The 21695-nt window shown below is 40.0% G+C and overlaps 1 protein-coding gene across 2 annotated transcripts in view; it reads right to left on the bottom strand.

The window, feature by feature from the left end:
• Window positions 1–1339: 1339 nt before the first annotated feature.
• eea1 (early endosome antigen 1) overlaps window positions 1340–21695 on the bottom strand; it is a 38064-nt gene continuing 17708 nt past the window's right edge. For both annotated transcript variants that reach the window (XM_017465828.3, XM_053677946.1), the window contains 19 exons: window positions 20740–21078; window positions 20490–20639; window positions 20017–20136; window positions 19575–19778; window positions 17390–17590; window positions 17165–17278; window positions 16848–17003; window positions 16502–16641; window positions 15358–15688; window positions 13943–14044; window positions 13666–13860; window positions 13260–13442; window positions 11389–11574; window positions 11134–11265; window positions 7996–8181; window positions 6960–7198; window positions 6486–6606; window positions 5088–5186; window positions 1340–4157 (listed from right to left, as the gene is read on the bottom strand). In XM_017465828.3, the coding sequence (XP_017321317.1) occupies window positions 4035–4157; window positions 5088–5186; window positions 6486–6606; window positions 6960–7198; window positions 7996–8181; window positions 11134–11265; window positions 11389–11574; window positions 13260–13442; window positions 13666–13860; window positions 13943–14044; window positions 15358–15688; window positions 16502–16641; window positions 16848–17003; window positions 17165–17278; window positions 17390–17590; window positions 19575–19778; window positions 20017–20136; window positions 20490–20639; window positions 20740–21078 (3321 nt within the window). In that variant the 3' untranslated portion in view covers window positions 1340–4034. The remainder of the gene's footprint in view (window positions 4158–5087; window positions 5187–6485; window positions 6607–6959; window positions 7199–7995; window positions 8182–11133; window positions 11266–11388; window positions 11575–13259; window positions 13443–13665; window positions 13861–13942; window positions 14045–15357; window positions 15689–16501; window positions 16642–16847; window positions 17004–17164; window positions 17279–17389; window positions 17591–19574; window positions 19779–20016; window positions 20137–20489; window positions 20640–20739; window positions 21079–21695) is intronic.

The following is a 21695-nucleotide window of genomic DNA, read 5'->3' as shown; positions in this document are numbered from 1 at the left end:
AAGAGCAAAGCTCTCGGAGTGCGTCAGAAGCACAACGTTGAACAATACTGCAGCTCAGCTACCATAAACACATTTACACTTCCTCCTTGTACAGTATAACTAGTCTAATTGATCTTAATTTATGGATTCGTTATTAGTTATTAATATGAAGTCTGAAACGTTTGAATTAAATTTGTTCATAGCTATTTAAATTTGATAGTGTGATCTGTACATAAAATCACAGCAACCCTTCAGTGTGATACGAGGCTTTTGATTTGTCAGTGTAATGAATAATACATTTAACAGACTGCATAATAAAGCAGGCTTTTCTACATAAAATGTCCCTTATATAAAATGTAATAAACATCTGATCAAGATGTTAATCAAGCCCACACTCTTCTGAAAATGTAGCTTCCTCTTTATCTCAGATCAGGACAAGCTACAGATATAGCTTCTCTCTCTCTCGGGGCAGTGGTGGCTCAGGGTTATTGATCAGAAGGTCAGGAGTTCAAGCCCCAGCACTGCCACTACCACTGTTGGGCCCTTGGGCAAAGGTCCTTAACCCTCAATTGCTCAGTTGTATAAATGAAAGAGATGTAAGTCGCTCTGGATAAGGGTGTCTGCCAAAAATGCCATAAATGTAAATGTGTCTCTCTCTCTCGCTTTCCAATTATTGGGCCTTTTCGAACTGCGATAAACATTTTCAATCGCTTTACCTGATTTGTTAAAATAACCCAAACCATAACTGTAGTTGATTGAAAGGTTGAACAACGCCTATCCGGTCTGAAGATGCCCACTGATTGGGAAATGCACATTCATGTTCTGCAGAGTCCTTATACTTGGCTCTAGCACGCCAAGTTCAAATTTGAGTTCACTCTTTATTTCCAATCAAAATGCGGGACATCATCTCAAGTTATGGGACGCTGGCAAAGGACTAAAATGCTGTGCATTACAGCACAAATTGGGATGTCTATTCAGTCAGCCCAGGTTTAATTATCAAAACACCACCACACCCTTATCGAATTCTGTGCATTGTTACACCCCAAATTTGAAGCCTCTTAACCGAGGTTCACTTTTTCTCTAAACACTGCAAAGGATATGAACATTTTTCTGAACGAACTGGATTTTCATGAATATCACATTTCTTGTGTAAACGCTTCTGTGAATAATTTATGAATCAATTCATTCGTATCCAGTTTGTGAAATGAGCCCTAAGGATTTCATTTCTACCAATGAGGAAAATAATGAGTGATTAGCAAATGAATTTAAAAAGAAAAATAATAGTAATGATCCCTGTGATGGTCATTTGCCATGATATTTTCATATTGTGCAGCTCTTAACAGACATGAAAGCAAGTAGATTAAAATAGAAACACCTAGTTTATTTACTCAAACATATCAATGAAAAATTAGAAAACAAACATCTTGACATAAATTATATTCATAAACCATTTGACACATTAATATCCACCAGCGTTGCCATACCGACAATGAACAGTTCTGAACGAGTGTAAAGCCTTTCAGCTCAGCCCATGTGACCGAGCTGCAATGCTAAGAAAGCAAGACTTAAGGCACAAACACATGATCACAACAGAACAGAAACCAGCCTGTTGTTCGGATGAGAAGTGTGACTGGTTCACAGCTCACGCACAACAAGCAACATAACCGACTACTGCAGTGTAGTGTTACTCCTAAAATGGTTAACATTCAGATATCTGGCAACTTTCTTACTGACGTTATTTATAGTAACCAACAATTGGACTGAGACTTGAAAGCCATAGTGTTAACGAGACTGTGGAGGGTTGATTTTATAGTAAAACAAATACGCGGAGAGAGAAACACACAGTCCAGAGGTAGGTGACAAAAATACAGAAAGAAAGTGAGCCTGGAATTTACACTGATGATGATGATTTGCTCAGTTTGCTGCATCCGAGTGTGTGCGAGTGTCTTAGAATAAAACATACTGCTGCGTGTACGATTGTAAATTTGCATTTCTAACAGTACGACCTCAATGCTGAAGCAAACTTGTAGAGGAATGGTGCGTTATAATACAGATATTTCACAGGCGACAGTGCTGAAGATCACTATACCGCGGGTATAATCTGTACAATTTCTTTTGCATGTTTGCACGAGCACCTGTGCCAATCCATCCTTTTCCACAGAAAGCGTATTGAGCGCATCAGTTAGAAGTTGATGTCTTGTTTCTCATGTGTCAGGCATGATACTTTTCACACCCACTGGGCTCAAAGTAGAAGATGACTAGATAAGATGCCGGCAGAGCGACGGCAGAATGCCGTGGCCTAAAATATAACTCTACGCAAACCGACCATACGCTTTCAGAGGTGCTCTAGCAGCCCGTATTTTATACAATCAATATAGCATTTATAGATAAATCTCTTACATACACAGGTTCACACACGCACATACACACATTACAGCCACAATCACAATTATTGCTTAGTAGCAGGGCACACACATGTGCAAATAAGTGATGCTGTCAATTCAAAAATCCAATTGATCAGAATTAGCAAATCTGCAAAAATACAGCTGAAATGCACCAATTCGGTAAAGCTAAGAGAATAATAACAAAATGGTAAAAAGATTTTTTGTTTTTTTTAAATCAAATGGAAATCTGAGCAGCATAGCAAGCATGTATGATAGCTATGTAGACACCAATGAATAAAACATGCCTGAATTAATGATAACTGAGTTGGAAAAGGTTTAATCAAGTCAAAGTGAAGACCATTAGTGCTTTCCAAGGGACAGTGTGGCACGGTATGGTAACAAATCTGAGATTTCCATTGCCGAGTGAACCCGGCTGTAACTATGCACAGTGCATTGCATAAATACTGAAATTTTCCACATTATGTAGTGTTGCAACTTTGAACTGAAATAGAATTAACACACAATATAGCTCATAATAATAATGAAGCAGGGGGGAGAAATGTTTGGAGAAAGTGTGGGATAAATCAATGTTGATTTTTATCCCAATTCGATATTATTGGCTTTATTGGTTATTTTGTGTAAATTCCTGACTGTTTATTTCAGTTCTGGGTTGTAACGCTACAAAACGAGGAAAAGTTCACGTTCTACTTATGCAACACACTGTTACCAGTACTGGATTTGGTTACCCTTCTTGCCGGGGTACTAAACAATGAATTATAGGTGAAGCTGGAAATGGGGCAGACCACTGATTGGTCAAACACGGTTGTTAGAGAAAGGTCACGTGTTGTCAGTTGAGTGAAAGAAATATAGCTAGCTATAATGGCTGATCTACCAGGCTATATGGTACAGCAATCTTCAGTAATAGTGTCTGCTATTGTAAACTCTTGTTGTCTCTTGTGTCTTCACATAAAACCAAATCGCAATTAAATGTTAATGTTCAATGTAAACGTTAAATCCGACCTTGAAGCTTTTGTGTTCTTGCTGCTGTGGTTTGTTTTGCAGGGGAAACTGTCACCACCTCCCAGTATCTAGTTAACTCCTCCTACTTTCACAGGTACCAGCAGGCAATGGAAAATAGTACTGGTAACTGAATAACGCCGTACCACACTGTCAGCTGGAAAAGTGTCATTAGTTTTCAATGAGATTTTTTCATAGCTCTGTGCGTTCGTTCTTCTTGCACCTGAAAGCACTAACTTGACAAGTCTGTAGAGCCTGCACAAAACACTCAGTCTGGATGCCACGCTGGCAGATTCACTACTGCTTTGTTCAGAAGAGAAAAAGCTTGAGGTACAAATCTTCCAGCCTGGAACCCAAAGCACAGAGCATTTTCAGAAATCTCATCCAAAACACATTCCATTAAAAATACTGCACCACTTTCCCTTTTAGATTCTTTGGAACCCCAAATGGCCCTAGAGTTGACCAAGGCACTGCTCGGGTGAGGACTGCCGTGATTCTCCAGTCGCTCTCTCTCTCTCTGAGGCCCAGTCCTCATTTATTCCTGCAGCTCTGCCACCCCGCCACTCCTGCTCCCAGAGTCTGGGAAAGCTGCTGTTCTGTGCAGGAAGAGTCCGTGGTGAGTGTGTGGCAGAGCAGCAGAATGGGAGAGGCTCGTTAGCCCTGCAGCTCCTCGTAGCAGGTCTCACAAACCCGCACTGGCTTCTTAGAGGACGGTGTCAGGGCGCACTTGGCTGAGCACTCGGCACAAAAGATGTTCCCACAGTGACGACAGTGGTGCTGGAAGAGAGCGACAATGAGTCAGACTTTCCGGTTATACAGTATACACCGCAATACTATTTTAGAAATCTCTGCCTCTGGACAATTCTGTATTCTGAAAATTAGAGGGCATTTTTTCCCCATCTCACATTATGTGGATCAGAGAGTGAGGCACAGTGCACACCAATCACCCCAAATATACTCACACTCAGAGTTATAAGGGCAGTGGTTGTCAACTGCCAGGGTTTTTCCTCATTATTGCCAGTCATGGTAAAATGATGAAGAAATATCTCAGGTTTTATCAGTGAAGTAACCGGCCTCCACCCGTACAACGCACACTCGTCGTGACATTCTGTTGATATCGCATCTGCGTGTGCAGCGTTAATAACAACCTTTTTTTATTATCAAAAGAGAATCTGGTCTTCATTTTGTCTGGCTCTGTGCTTTCATCTCGGGTTTTTGGCCGCATTTTAGACTAAGCTGCCTTTAACAGACTTCGTCGATCACGTTGTGTGTTTCGAGTGAAGCACAAGCATTTTGGCTTTGAACTAAAACACTAAATGTTATCCTTAAAGTTCAGATAACAAACACTGCTGATTTAAGTTGAGACATACAAGTAAACAAATACTTGTTTTTCATCGCACTGATTAGACTATCAGCACTTCATTGCGGCAAACACGACAACGGTGCTTTCACTGGAGACGTGCCGGAGCAGATAAAAGTGCCGCTGGACAACACTGTCTGTTCACAGAGGGGGGAAAAAACAAAAAGAAATGGTGGACTTTGAATGCCGCCTGTCTGATAGTGGGTCCCGGTAGTAGACCATTAACGTTTTAATGCTTTGATCCTTTGATCAGACGGCACCATCAAACACGCGTGAGAGTCTGTGGGAGTGAGGGGAGGAGGCAAAAAAAAAAAAAAAAAAAAAAAAAAGGAAATTAGAACAGTCACCTTCCGGATGGTGACGGAGAAACCTTTCCCACAGGACATGCAGTTCTGCACCTCGTGGTCCTCTGCCCACTTCCGTGTGAGGGTCTGCGACTGCTTTATCTGCACCGAGAGAGACAAGCACAGCATGGCACAGTCTTTGTAAATCAACGAACTCTCTAATACAGAAAATACTGATGGCGATGAGATGATGATGATGATGATGATGATGATAATGATGGCGGTGATGCTGACAGAGTCGACAAACCCCTTATTTGGCCAGTCGTGCCGGATTACGGTTGCGTTTTTGGAAATCAATGTGAAAATTGGAGCCACAGTATGCTGTGCGCAGTAAAATGATATGAGGCAGTGTGTCTGACTGAAATGTATGTAATGCAGAGAAAAGCTACTGTATGCTCACAAGGACTTTTAGCTGTCTTTCAGCACACCTTTTACTATTGGTTTTAATTAGAACAATCCATTAACAGAAGATACACACAAACAAATGATGTTTAAAAAACTTAATAAAAAAGGTCACCATCAAACCAACTTACCAAAATTGAACTTTTGATGGAATGTACACTGACGTAGCCAACGTGTAGTAACTCACTCCGATTGTTGAACATAGGAGAGACACTGACTGGGGTTACACTCACATTCAGAGCTGTGCTACAAATCTATCTGGCTTTGCATAGAAATACACGCATCTCCCCTAAAATAAATATAGCCCAGAAACCATGCTTTCTTTTTTTTTTGCATTATATGAACATCTACAGGTGTAATGATCTAACACTTTGGATTGATCTATTAATTTAAACGGTAACATTTGAAATTAACTGATGTAACAATTGTAAGCCAATTATCATCAAAAAAAAGACTAACAGATTTGTCCATAACTCAAATTGTATCGTAACACAGCAGATTCAGTGGTATTGTCAATTATCGAATCGTTGCCTTATGAATCGAATTGTGAACACAAGATTATGTTAATGCATCTTACATGCTTTCATATGGAAAAAACCCAAAAACCAAACTTTGGAAACTCAATATCGTGTGAACGTCCCCCCCCCCCAAAATTGAAACTTATATTATGATGTTACAAATTCAAGTATATTTAATTACTTCTAAGCAAGCAAGGCTGGTTTGAAGCAGCATGAAAATCCCCAATAGAGGTGTGCATCAGGACCCAAGAGAAAGGCAAACGGAGCGGGTGGTTTTTACTTTCATCTGAGTGTGGGTGGGTGGGTGAACGGATTTGAAGCATGTGGGGTAATGAAAGGACACGTTCATTAACGTGGGAGCATACTGGATGCACCGAGTGTAGAGGGTGTCTGCAGGAGTGGGATTTAAATAAAAAGTCACCTCAAAACCCCATGTAGAATTGTGTACATGTATTGGCGTGTGGGTGTGTGTATGAAGGACCTGTAAGGACTGATTTTCTCTGCCCAGCTCCTGCATGGCTGCTGTGGTGTCGTCTAGTTTTCTCCTCATCTCCACCACTTTGGCTTGTAACTTCTCTATCTCGCCCTCATCCTTCACACACCTACAATGCAGCACCATGAACACAGTGAGAGAGAGTGTAGATACATAGATAATTTATTTGACCTAAAGAGGAAATTTGTTTCCACCGTGGGTGCATAGAAAAACAAACACAACACCATACATATAAACCATCATAAACAATCACAGGCATAGAGGGGAGAAGAGAACAAAATGAAAAAAAAAAATAAATAAAAGAAAAAAATCATCAAGATCATACAACAAATGCAAGAGCATAAGATGGCATCACTATGGCTTATTACCTGTGTATGTGTGTGTGTGTGTGTGTGTGTATGAGCGTTTAAAACAGAGCAGAGCAGAAAGGCAGATAAAAGAGGCAGTTAGGCCATTCCAAACCTCTCAAGCAGGGCACGTCTCTCGTCTTGGTTGTTCTGCACAGTGGCTTCAAGTACAGCGATCTCTCCACGCAATTCATCTGTCTGTTTCTCCAGCTCGCTCACACGTCGCTGACTGCTCTGCCACTCTCGCTTCAACGTGGCAACATTCTCATTAAGCGCAGAAACCTGCATTGTGAGCTTTGCCTCGGCCTCCTCCTTCCGCTTCTCCACCTCCTCTTTAGCCTTCGCCTCCAATCCCTGGAGAGAAAGACACACAGAGATAGTGTGTGATACTGGAGTAGCAGCAAACTGTGTGTATGTGATGTGCTGTGATATTACTCGTGCAACTATTTTCACAAATGATCCTTTGCAAAAACTTTAATGTACTGAGTAGGATAACTGGTAAACCTACTCGTACGTTTGCACACAGCCTTTTCCATGTTTGAACACAACTGAACACTAAAATTGTACCTTTGCACACTTCAAAAGCTCATTTTTTACCAACCTTATGCATCACTGTAAAATATAGCCATAAACATTTTGATCATACAAAGAAACCTTTTAAGTTGTGATTTATGCAATTACGTCCTACATCTGAAGGTGTGTGATTAAATGTTTGGAACCACTGTTGTAGACAAAAATATAATTGTGCCAAAATATTCATGTCTTTCATTGGAAAACTAACATTTTATTTACAATTTTATTTATTTTTTTTAAACGGAGGACTTGGAGCAAAATATTCCAAAAAATAGCCAATAAGTGTCCAGCATCAGTGGGAACTCCTTTAATACTGTTTAAAAAGCATCTCAGCATGGATTCCTCAAGAATTTGGTTGAGAAAACGCCAAGAATACATTTCTGGAAATTCTGGGCAAAAAGGGGGTCTACTTTGAAGATGCTAAAATACTCATTTGTTTTTTATTTATTTTGACCGGTAGAGTATATTAGCCAGATCCATGTATTGTATTTATCATTTACTTCTGATAATATTCTTACTGTAAACTCATCATGTCCCATTATGTAAGCACAAATTCTCCTCAAAACAGATTTGTGTACCAGCTGTTTATGCAGTCTGTCAGTCTCTGCTTTGTGCTGCTGTTGTGATTGCGTGATGGACTCGTGGGTGTTCTGATGCGCTTTCTTTTCCTGCTCCAGTGCTGCCTGGATCGCTTCCGCTCTGCCCTGTAGATCTACCTTCTGCTGAAGCAAGAGCTGCTTCGCTGCCTGCAGGTCCTTCAGCTCCTGCACACACACACACACACACACACAGATACACACACAGATACACACACAAAGATACACACACACAAAGATACACACACACAAAGATACACACACACAAAGATACACACACACAAAGATACACACACACACACACACACACAGATACACACACAAAGATACACAAATACACACACACACACACACACACACACACACACACACAAACACAGAGGTAAACTAGCCTGCACCAAAGTAGTATAATTCCAGCAGACCACTTCTTGCCAGACTACTGTTAGTTACAATTAGTGACAGTAATCTGCCGAGATATAATGAGGGCTTGGAACCGGAGATGTGGAATAGAAACTTTTTGGTTCAAACAGAGGTCTTAACGAGACACAATGTATTAATAAAATCTAATACCAGAACAACGATGAAGGAGTTATCTTGCATTATTTCATGTATAATAAAGTGACACCGACAGGTAGGGCTGCACAATTAATCGAATATCGATTGTGATTACGATTTTGACTGCCCACGATTAAATGAACATGATCAACTGTGATATTGACGTTTAAAGTACGTCCTCCGCTCATAGAAAACTCCGCTGCAGATCAAATCAAGCGCTTCCTACACTTACAGCCAATCACAGAGCGGTGCAGGGATGACGTCATTTTGTATCCCAAAACCCGGAAATGGGTTTAGCATTTTAGCACTCAAGCTGGCAGTTTCACTACAAGCTCCAGCGCTTGCGCGAGGAGAAATCATGACACTAACACGATGCTAAATGGCACTACAGAGGTTGTCGGGGACATTAAACATCACGCCGAACAGGAAAAAACTTTGCAGATAAACTCAGGGCTCTACAGTGCAACCATTTCACTCGCATTTGCGACTGAAATACTTTGTGCGACTGTGAATAAATATTTATTTGCACCATTGCGAGTGATCTGTTTGGAGTTGTATAAAAAAATCGGGATTAAAAACTACAACTCCAAAATACATCTACGCCGAGCAACAGTTACTTTCACACTCCTTTTCATCTGCTCAGTCAATCGAACAAATGTGGAAATACTGCAAAGAAGCCATTATGATGACAAGAGTAACACTGAACATCATCTGCTTCTCTCAACTTCCTGATATCACAAACCGCCATCTTTTATTGATTCCGCAAAAATTACCTGAACTTGCACCTACTCGTGTAGACACAGCGGCGTCAGGCAGAGTAAATTAATAATAATGCTAACGCTACAAGGTGGGTTTAATTCAAACTTCTTTATTAAAAAATACCTCACCAATTATAATCAAGATTAGCACTGTTCAGAAGGAGTACGCTGCTGCTCTTCTTCACGCTCTTCACTAACTCAAATACATAGCGTATTCACTTCATTTAAACCTAAGGTTGCCAGATATCACTAGAAAAGTTAGCTCCAGTTTCCATGTTTGGATTTAATCCCCCAAAAAACAATATTATCAGCAGACATGGCAACACTGTACTGGGGAACCGATCTAAAAGGAACAACTGATAAACAAACAAACAAACAGAAAACTAATAATATGTAAAGACAGAAAATGTGCTTAGTTATAAATAAATAATTTAATATAAAAAAGAGATGTCATAACTTCATAAAATATAAATAAAATGAGAAATGGTGTTTAATTACTATGGTTTGCATTTAATATCAATTTGACATTAAGCTTAGTTCGCCATCTCCTTAGAAGGCTATTAGCCTTTTTTCTAATATGGATCATGCTTGTGTTAGTCTACTTTTAATTAGATCTATTGTTTAAGTATTGTTTAAGACTATTGTTTATTTTATGCTTGTTTATCAATCAATTAACCAGCAGTATTTCTCATTGCTATTATTTTAACTCAATTAACAGTGACCATGAGCAGAGAGCTTACATTTAACTGTTTAGACCTTCTGATTAAAGCTTAAACAAAAAAAGATTGGTATCTGGATCGGTTTCGGTCATAAAAATCCTGATCGGAGCATCCCTAATGAACACCATTAAACTAAAGCTCTTTGCGTCTGACGGGTAATTGAACTCACCCAATCACATCCTATATGAGATTATTCAGATATATACACAATATTCACAGAGCGGATCGCAAACTGACTCCAGCCCAGAACCACAACAGTGGAAAATGTCTAATAGTGTAGCTTTAAATATATTTAAGAGGAGCACACTTCAAACACCGAACATTGATGTTTATTGTATTTGTTTACAAGGTGGAACAAGTTAATGGTTAACAGGTTTTTTTGTTGTTTTTTTTGCATACAGTCTGTAAAATGAACTGAAAATAATAAATTTAGTTTATCAGAAGGTAAATTAATTTGTCATGGCTCACACGATGTTCCTAAATTCTGTCATAATTGACAAGCTCAAGTTTTCTCATGCCTACTTGTGTTATATATCGTGGCACATTGATGTTACCATCTCTAAAAAAATAATGATAAAATAAATTTTAAAAACCCTCAACTTCAACTGTGCTCCTAAATTTTTGTAATTAGAAATTAATTAATTAATAAAGAAATTGTCTTGCGTCTCTCCTCCTGTAAACACTGTTATTGCCTTTTCTGCATACGACTGAATTATTTTCATTTGGTTGCATATTGTTATATTTGATGCATATTTTCATTTGGTTGATGGCATTTTTATTTTTACTTATCCAATATTTTGAGCACAATTTTATTTATATTTTGCTTCTACGAGATGATGCACTTTAAGGACCAGTCTATTTTGATGCAAAGATTTCTACATTAGCAGGAATGTAGCACAACATGGAGGTGAAAGCAGTGGTCTGTTTATTTAAATGTGAAAGTGAAATAAAAATATGTTGTTGCTAAAATAAATCAATAAATAATCGTGATAAATAATCGAGGTCTCAATATTGACCAAAATAATCAGGATGATCATTTTGGCCATAATCGTGCAGCCCTACGGGGGGAGGGTTGCTCAGCAGCTAACCTTCTCACTCTTGTCTGCCAGAGCTTTGAGTTCAGCACTTAGCCTGCTCCGCTCTTTCTCTAGCCCACTCTGAGCCTCCCTCAGCTCCTCCACCCGAGAACGCTCCTTCTTTAGCTCCTCCTGCATCAGCTCCTGCTCTCACACGCACACACCCAAACAGAGAATAATTAGTGGCTGTCTGAGGTGAACAGTGTACATATGTATCTGCTCAGGCTTACAGAAGAGTCAGTCATATAAAGGGCCTGCTGGCAGTACCTGCTGCTTCTGCAGTTCTCGTAGAGCCTCCTCCTGCTGTTTGAGCTTCTCATCCCTCTTCTTTAAGTCTTTCTCCTGTGCTGCATGTCCTGTTTTCAGCTCCTGGATTCGGGCCTCGTGATTGTTCAGCTGGTTGGTGCTGGCCACCAGTTCCTCCTGAGTCAAAGCCAGTTTCTCCTCACGTACCTATACATCACAAGTTGTGCCATTACTGAACTGTAAGGTTTGCTTCCACTGCACAACGTACTGAAACTTTTGATATCACAAAACTCAACCTGTACTTTTCCCCTCCCACTGGCCAGTGTTCCAGTACCAAAGGTTCCAGTTGTATGGGTTTTTTTTTTGTCAACTCAAAACAGGAACTAATGGTACTGGGGGTGTGACTAAGATCATTATTCTTTGCTAATAATCTACACTTACCATATCATACAACATAAAAACTACATACACGCAAATACCCAATAATAGATCATATGAGGTGAACTTCATTGAGGTGATAACAGCTTAGGGCTGTGCGATTAATCGAATTTTCGATTTCAATTTCGATTATGTTCTACGACGATTATGAAAACAAAATAATCGAGATAAAACGATGTGCCACATTCTGTTTCACAATGTTTTGTCTTTTTAAAAAACGAGCGCCATTTTTCTTTACAACGGTGCACTTTCACCCCTCCCTAAAAGGCCAAACTCACTCCCTGCCAGGCTGTGGCATTTTTAGTTCAGCTCGAGCCAAGATGACCAAAAGCGAGCCTTTGGTCGACAAGAAAGGTTAAACCATTTCAGCCATTTGGAAACAATTTGGTTTCAAGAAGTCCGATGTGGAACAAAAACAAATAACGTTTGGGATCACTGGACAGCTCATTTCCTCTAGTGCCATGACAGCTGGTCTAAATACGGTCATTTCCTGTCTAGAGAAACTACAGGCTGATCTAAACCAGGAGACAGAATTTCATTGGTTAAGGAAGTTTAAAGCTCATTTCTGGTGACGCAATTCGCCGAAATTCTTCACGACATGCTTCGTAGGTTACAAGAGAGGCATCAATAAAGTAAAAAGAGATGTGGAAAAACGCAGAAATTTCATGGAAAAGCATAAAAAAAAAATAATGTAAGTAGCTATCCATAGCTCAAGTAAGTAAAGAAAGTACATCTAGAGGCATAGTGACACAATTTATTTTTACATTATATATATATATATATATATATATATATATATATATACATACATACACACACACACACACATATATACACACACATATATATATATATATATATATATATATATATACACACATATATACACATATACATATATACACACACATACACACACACACACATATACATATATATATATATATATATATATATATATATATATATATATATATATATTACATTACACTTTAGAGTTGAATTATATTCAAATGAAATCCAGTGTTAAAAATACAATAAAAAGTTTTTTTTTTTTTTTTTAAGTTCAATAAGTGCATGTTTCCAAAGTCAATGAGTAATCATGTTTAATAATCATGATCTCAATATTGACCAAAGTAAGAGTCACTTTTTCACGTTATTTTTCCATTATTTCCATCAATGATTGAAATCGTTAAATTGAACAAACTAGAATCCCAAATTCTGTTGTGCCACTTCTTGTTTTGTATAGATGTCAATTTTAATGATGCTGTGCTGTTACAGATTTCGATAAAAGAAGATGCCATAAAAGAATATATACATTTTAGTGTTAATGCCCACGTAGTGTGTGTATTGTAGTGTGACTCTCTAAAGGCTCAAAGTCATTGTAGTTCAGAAAGAGTCATTTAAATTTCAAACTGTTCATATCTACTACAGTGTGAATGCCACACACAAACCTTGAGGTCCTGACGCAGAGCAGAGACTTCCGATTCCTTGCCGTAATAGTCGGACTGTAGTTTGTCCAAGCTCTCCTTGGTGCCGTCAAATGTTTTCTGCAGCTCTGCACTGTGGTTTTTCTCTGAACTCAGTTGTTCAGACAGCACACTCACCTGTTCCTTCAGCTTAGTCAACTCCTCCACCTACATCACACACATATACACCTTTTACAGAACCAAAATGTGATATGTAAAAGAAAAACCTCTGCTATTCTAAGGCACAGATTAGTCAGGCTTTGAAGGCTTTTCAGATACACTGTTTTAATGGATGTAAGTTACTGGTCTGACATCACTGCTGAAAAAAATGTGGCAGAAATGACAAATTTGTACCACATCATCAAATGCATATGATGAGAACAGCACATGCCTTCTTTGTTTGAGCGGTCTGCAGCTCTGCCACTTGGCTCTGCAGTTTTTTCACTTCCTCACTGAAGGATCCTTGGGCTGTCTTCAGCTGTGTCTGGACCTGCTGGATGTTCTTCTCCTTATCCTTCAGTGCATCCTGAGACTGCTTCAACTGGGCACTCAGTTCTTTCAGCTGCGCCCGAAGTTCCTTCTCCGACTAATCCAATTCAACTCAAGTTAATGAAAGGTTTTGCTCCAGGTATTTAATAAGTATAAAATGTCCTTTTATATTTTCTCACCTCTGTCATGTTCCCCAATTGAGCTTTGACTGTGCTCAATTCCTTAGCTGTTGCTTCTGCACTCTTCTGAAGCTCCTGCTGGGCCTTCTGGTGAGCTTTCTCCTGTAAGAAAGAAATGCTATTTATCTCAACAAAATGATAAAGACTATACTGAGTTTTAATATACTATATAAAACAAATCAGTCACTTGTAAAAAGTAAGTACACCCCTACATTTATCACACCTTCAAATCCATAAAATTAGAATCAGGTGTTCAAGATTGGGTGCCAACATGAAGGAAAACCCTCAAGCATCTTGCACCTAAAAGAATATTGTGGTAAAAAATTCCAGCAAGCCTGGTGGACAATTATGCCAAAAGCCTACAAGAAGTTATTTCTGCTAAAGGAGGCAATACTAGGTTCTGAGGCCAAGGGTGTACTTACTTTTTACACAGAAGAATCTCACATCTATTGATATTTCTGTTGAATAAATGATTGAAAACGATCATTTTCTTTGTGCTTTTGTTCAAGTATGTCAACTTCATTAATAGGCACTGTTTCAAAGATGATCAAATGTTTGCTTGACCAAATGTCAAAAAAGCCAACAATTTCCATGGGGTGTACTTATTTTTTCACATGACTGTATATATGGCATGTAGATATCCCTTAAAATGGTACCTAAAAATGAACTCAGATTTTGTTATTGCAACAGGCAAACAGAATAAATATTTTTTTCCTGAGTCTGGATTTTTGACCAGTGTTTATTTAATTTTTACTGTAATGACTTAAAAGATTAACAAATGTTCATTGTAAGTCAGCTGCACATTAAGAGAATAGAAAAATGAATTAGATTTATACTAATTCATTTCCTGATGGCAATTTAAGTACGACAAGAATGTAGTCACGCTATTGATGTTGGGAAAACATCACTCTAACAGTGATGGAGACTTTGGGCCAAGAGAAATTATATCCAACACTGCAGGTATATACTTTGTCAATGACGGATGGGAAATGCCTGTTTTCTTTTCAGTTTTTCTCTGAAATGTACCTGTAGCCAAAAACCAAATATTGAAACCACTTGGACGTGCACACTTGTTGCTTTTGTGTTCTTTGTTTCCCTCTCCAACTTCAGTCACAAGCCAAAATTTATTAGCTGTGGTAAACCCCTCAGAGTTAAGAAAACTGGTTCTGGCCATAAAACACACTCTCTCTTAGTGGCACGATGTGCATCAACCTCCAGCGAAGCAAGAATTTCGCATAACCATAAATGTGTTAGTAATTATATTACATTTTATTTTCATTTTATTTGTGGATTTATTGTCTCCATGGAAACTTTTTGTTTTGACAAATCCCACATTGTGCTTCGGATCACGTGCGTCATGGATAAACGGGGGCCTTTGAGTCCTTTTCAAGGAAAACCAGCATACCAAAACCCACCTTCTCTTCTAGGGCTGCTGTGCTGCTCTTCTTCTCTTTCTCCAGCAGGGTCTGACTCTCCTTCAGGGCTGTGGAAGCCTTGCTAAGATCCTTTTTCACCTTCTGCAGCTCTATAGCCTGTGCATCTCTCTCTTGCTGGGTTTTCTGGTGCTCTGTGTTCATCCCCTGGACCTTCTTCTCCAGCTCTGTCTTTTGCAGGAGTCCTTCCTCTGTGAGTTGCTCCAATCTCGTCTTAATGTCACTGTGCTCCTGTTTCAACTTCTCCACGTGCTTTTGCGTATCTCCCAAAGCTGAGCTCTTCTTCTGTAGCTCCACCTGCAGAGCAGCAGCCCTGAGAAGTTTGAAGAGACACTCCATTACTCAAACATTCAAGCAAAAATCCAAAGCAATCAATTTTCTGGAAATCAGGGTTCATTGTTACAAAATGTACAATGTCAAATTTCTTCAACGCAATGAGCAACAATTCACAGTGACAAATTAAAAAAAAAAAAAAACTTTTTAATTTCAACTGTTGATAAAATTGACAAAATAACATGCTCAAAGCACTAAAAACCTGTTAAGTCAGTATTCAATATGATCAGTTTGTGCTGAGTTTGAACTTTTAACACACCATTTGTGTTGTTACTATGTTCATACAATTTTCAAGAAATGAAACTTTACATTTTAACTAACACTACTCACAACCTTAATAATTCCAGTTCACTCCAGTATGGTTTATTTAAAGTGCAGGTTGAGCAATTTAATATATAATATAAGTAATATAAGAGCACAGGTGTTTCTTTGGCTCTGAGTGACACCACAGGTCATAAGTCATCATAAATGATTTTGATGACAGCACAAAATAAGAAACATTTCCCATTTTTTTAAATCACACAGGAAACCTTTCCTCACATGGCTGAGTGATGGTAGCCTGAATAAGGGATTTTTTTTTTTTTTAAATATCCAATTTTCTGAAAATTGAAAACAGACAAAAACCTACCGTGTGCTTTTACGATGTAAAAATTTCTTTACCTAAATCTGTCACTTAAATTTGTCAATATAACGACTATAGACGAAGATGGATGAATTAAGTCACACTGCTTATCCCTATCATGCATTAGTATCACTCTTCAAAGACCTTTTTCCTGAAAGGTGAAAGGCCTACCCTTCTTTTTCAGTGTCCAGCTGGCAACTGAGCTCCTTATTCCTCTTCTCCAGCTCACTAATTTGCTGCTGCTGTCTTTGTTGTGCCTTCTGTGTTTGTTCCCTTCCTGAGCGCAGCTCCACTAACTCAGCTTCTGCTTTCTGCCACACATATACAGGCTTTATGAGTACATGATCATGCTCTGAAGAGAAATGATGCCCAAAATGAGGAAATAAAACTATGGTTTGAGCCGTTAGGCGTTAGGGAACAGATAATAGCAGGGGAATTCTCAGTTCCAGCAAAGAAGATAAAACCTGCTAGAAGAAGTTACTCAAGGGAAAGCTTAGACTCGGTGTGTACTGCTGACCTTGGCCTGGCTCTCCAGTGTGTCAGTCTTCTGCTCCGCAGCCAGCAGCTTCTCTCTGATCTCCTTCAGACTGGACTCCAACTGCAAGCACTTTTCCTGTTTGTCCTGCAGACGACGGGCCTGTTCCTCTAGCTGAGCCTGAGCCTTACTCACCTCCTACATACATGCGCAAACAAGCACACTGCATTAACACTGCCTGTATTTTTGAAAAGACTCATGGGTAATGTAATACAACAATCAATAATACTAAACTGACTCAAATTATAAATACTGATGGGAGTTTGTACTGGAAAAAAGGTGGAATATTGTTTATTTACCTGTTGCTTGTCTTGCAGTGCATGCTGGGCTGTTTCAAGATGGCTCTCTAGATCTGCTCTCTGGGCAGTTTTTGCGGCTTCAGCTGACAGCAGCATCTCTGTCTTAGCCTTTAGCTGGTAATTAAACATCCATGATCATTCACACTATTATTTTATAATATCCAGTTTTAACAAAAAAAACATATAAATGTATTCTTGCATTTATACTTTAATGTAAAAACACACCTGGGTGTCGAGTTGGGTAAGTCTCTCCTTACTCTGGGTGAGCTGGGCAGTGAGATCTGTTACATTACACTCCAAGGACTGGTAGCGGTCCTGTGCTGAGCGCAGCTGGCTCTTCTGCTCTTGTAGCTGCTCATGGAGGTTCTCTTGTGCTTGTTTATGACTCTCTGACTGGTTCTTCAGTTTTTCTGTAAGCTGACTTATCTATAGAAGAACGGAAAGATACAGTATTCCACAAAGATACAGGGTCCTCTGCAGCATGTGAAGGTTTGTTTAGCTATGTTGTATATATGTAAACCAATCAGCCATGACATTAAACCCACTAACAGGTAAAGTGAATAATATTGATTATCTCTTTACAGTGGCACCTGTCAAGGCGTGGGATATATCAGGCAGCAAGTAAACAGTCAGTTCTTGAAGTTGATGTGTTGGAAGCAGGAAAAATGGGCAAGCGTAAAGATCTGAGCGACTTTGACAAGGGCCAAATTGTGATGGCTAGACGACTAGGTCAGAGCATCTCCAAAACAACAGGTTATGTGGGGTGTTCCAGGTATGCAGTGGTTAGTACCTTGGAGTAATGGACACAGGTGACCTGGTCTGACGAATCACGTTTTCTTTTACATCATGTGGACTCCCAGGAGTGTGTACACCGTTTACCTGGGGAACAGCTGGCACTAGGATTCACTATGGGAAGAAGGCAATCCAGCAAAGGCAGTGTGATGCTCTGGGAAATGTTCTGCTGGGAAAGCTTGGGTCCTGGCATTCACACGGATGTTACTGTGACATGTACCACCTACCTAAACATTGTTGCAGACCAAGTACACCCCTTTAGGGCAAAGGTATTCCCTAATAAGAGTGGCCTCTTTCAGAAGGATTATGCTCCCTCCCACACTGCAAAAAATTGGTCAGGATTGTTTTGAGGAACATGACCAAGACTCCACGGTGTTGACTTGGCCAAACTCCTCAGATCTTAATCCGATCGAGCATCTGTGAGATGTTCAAGACAAACAAATCCAATCCATGGAGGTCCCAGCTCACAACTTACAGGACTTAAAGGATCTGCTGCTAACATCTTGGTGCCAGGCACCACAGCACACCTTCAGAGGTCTTGTGGAGTCCATGCCTTGAAGAGTCAGAGTTATTTTGGTTGCACAAGGGGGGCCTACACAATGTTAGGCATAGGGATAGGTACCGAAACCCGGTGGCGTACCTATATGACCGTTATGTACTGGACCAAATCAGAAGGTAGGTTCAGTGCCTCATTTCAGTGTCACTTAAATGCTTGAGCTGTCGAATTGAAATATTTGCGCTCTGGTGCTCCGAAACGGATGTAAGAAGCATCACCGCACGTGACGGGTGTCAGAATAATCTGAAAAATAATTTCCAGACTGAGAAAATTCATGTGAATGCAAGTCGGAACAACTACACGGAAAGTCGAAGAACATGGCAGACAACAGTGATTGGTTGATGGTAAGAAACTTTTGATTAATGGGGCAAAATCACGTATTGCATATAAATGTTTTGTTAACATGTAATTTGCAATATGGTATTAGATTATAACAGTTAGTTGCTGTCCATGTAGATTGACGTCGATTAATTAGAAAAGTTTTTTATTAGCATTAATCCTGATCAAGTCAAGTAAAGCAATATTTAGTGGTTTCGGGTAATGTATTGGTGCAGTAACAACTCTGGGACAAAATCACTGTGATATAAAGCTCTGATAAAACAAACCCAACACATCTTTGTAGTAACTTTAGTGTCCATGTTGTTTTCGGACTTAAAAGCACAACTCGGGAAATGAGACCATCCGAGGAGCACGTGAATGCAGCAATTACATTTGCTCTGATGGCAGCAGGTAGCCTACTGTTAGCTACTTACATTAAACATGCTTAAATTAAAATGCCTAAAGCTAAGCGTTCTAAAGTGTGGCTGTATCTCACAAGAAAGGACTCAGACACCGCGACGTGCAACAAATGTTTTAAAACAATTGCATGTAAAAGGGGAAACACGTCAAACCTAATGACACATTATTCACCGCTGTTTTGTGGCTCTTTTTAAAAAAAAAAAAATTAAGTATCGATTTGGCACTGATACCGTAAAAAACCCAAACGATACCCAACCCTAATTAGGCAGGTGGTTTTAATGTTATGGCTGATGAGTATATGTGCGATATAGGTGTCCCCTGTACCTGCTCCTGTAGAGCGTGATTCTTTTCCTGAAGTTGGTTGAGTAAAGCAGCTTCCCCCTCTCCTGCCTGGATCTTGGCACACAGATCTTCTCTTTCAGCTTCCAGCTGGCTCAGACTGGCTTTGCTTTTCTGCAGCAGGGCCTCCAGATTCTGGATCTTCTGGTCCTTATCACCAATCTGACGCAGCACCTGCTCCAAGTCATTCTACGAAACAGAAGATGATGGAAAGCAGCAGCTCTTAAAATCTTGATCTCTTAAATGAATGTTAAAAACAATGTATACATTTTCAGCATTACTGAGCAACATAACTATTTGTTACGTCCAGGACGATATACATCAGTGCTTCTCAATCTCTGTGAGGAGCCTATACACTGCATGCATCTGATAATTCTGAATGAACAAACCTTTAATGCTTAGGCAGCTTTGGAACAAGATCAGTTACCTGCGCTTCTCGTAGCTTGCCGTTGGTGCTCTGCTGGACAGCTTGCAGCTCTTGATGTTGCTGTTTGGATTTGTCCAGCTGGTGCTGCAAGTCAGTGGACTTTGTAGTGCTCTCTTTTAGCTGGACAACACACAACATTTAACTTGGGTTACCATCCACACAACAAGAACACTGTTACACTCATGAGCATGAACATTACTGTGGAAAAAGAACTCAAACAATCCCAATTTTCAGTATGATCCTGACTGATACTAATCTGATACTGACTTCTTCTTACTAACTGCGCCAACTTGGTAAGATATGCATCCTATAGGAGGTGTAATTGCAGCCTGCTAGAAAACATGTTGCTCAGCAGACATTTGTTGTGCTAGTCAACATCGCACAAAGTCAGGGAATAAAGCATGTCACTGGCTCAAACAGGAAAATATTTAAAATCTAATCCAATACTCATGCTGCCTTTCAGAACAGCTTACCTGTTCTTCTAATCGGGAAAGTTTGAGCTGGAATTCAGCAACCTGCTGCTCACGGTCTTTGAGTTTCTCTCCTGCGAGCTGTCTCTGCTCCTTCAGCCGGCCCTGCACCTCACCCAGCTGCCGCTCCGTCTCCAGAAGCTTCCCATGCAGCTGCACACCAAAGTACAGAGCAGTTCACGTCAATGTAAACTATATTCTCTTTCAGAGTGCCCATCGGAGTGCCCGTGTGCATTTTGCGTGTATATCTGACCTGGCTGATCTCGCCCTGCTGCTGCAAGGTCTGGCTCTCTCGCTCATCCCTTTGCTGCTGGAGTTGCTTGCGCTCGGCTTTGAGATCCTGCTGGCTCTTCTCGAGCTCAGCCAACTCCTTTCTGAGGCGCCTCACCTCTTCCCCACGTTCAGTTAACTCAGCCTGAGCCCGACTGACGGAGGCCTCTCCTGCTGATGCGCGGGCTTGGCTCTCCTGCAGCTCCAAATCCCTTTGGTGAAGGCTGGCCTGCAGATTCTTCTTGGACACCTGCTCCTGGCCCAGGCGCTCCTCCAGTTCTTGGTTCTCCTTCTCCCGTCGTGCCAGCTTTGCTGACAGCATCTGAAAAATGCAGTATCATAGTGTCAGTAATGAACAATCTGAACGAAGAATCTGAAGGCATCTGCAAACAAAAACAAAAAACTCAATTTAAGAAGAAATCTTTAAATACCGTCACTCCGGGATCGCAATTAGCAATATAACAAGCTACATATTATGGAGGAATATGAAAACATATTTAGAAATGACGTTGCACATTGCACAGTAAAGTTGTGATGGACTGTCCTCGAACAGCATTTGAGCCCAGAATAAAACATCTAATAAAACAACTAATAAATATCTGCCATCTTGTTAATTCTAAGACACATGGGAAACAGTTCACACTGAATGTAGCATACACTCCTGCTAGAACCCACAAATCTGATCAGGTGAAAAAGCGAGACAAAATTAAAAGAGACAAGCACTAAAATCACAGAGTTCTCTTCAGACGCAGCCTCGGAGACGGCTGGCCTCCCATTCTCAATGCCGGCGTGAAGTAACATTTAAAAGCGGACGGTTTTACAATGCCTGGGATAGCACAAGGAGCACCAGTGGACAGTATGCTAAATCCTGCTCTGAGAAAGCTATAAAGTCAGCTTCGATAACGAGAGTGCTGCTAATAGGGTGTGGTGACAGGGCCA

This window comes from Ictalurus punctatus, chromosome 4, assembly GCF_001660625.3.
Source record: "Ictalurus punctatus breed USDA103 chromosome 4, Coco_2.0, whole genome shotgun sequence".
Classification (NCBI taxonomy): domain Eukaryota; kingdom Metazoa; phylum Chordata; class Actinopteri; order Siluriformes; family Ictaluridae; genus Ictalurus; species Ictalurus punctatus.
Note: the sequence above shows the minus strand (reverse complement) of the source record. Positions and strands in the feature narration are given on the sequence as shown.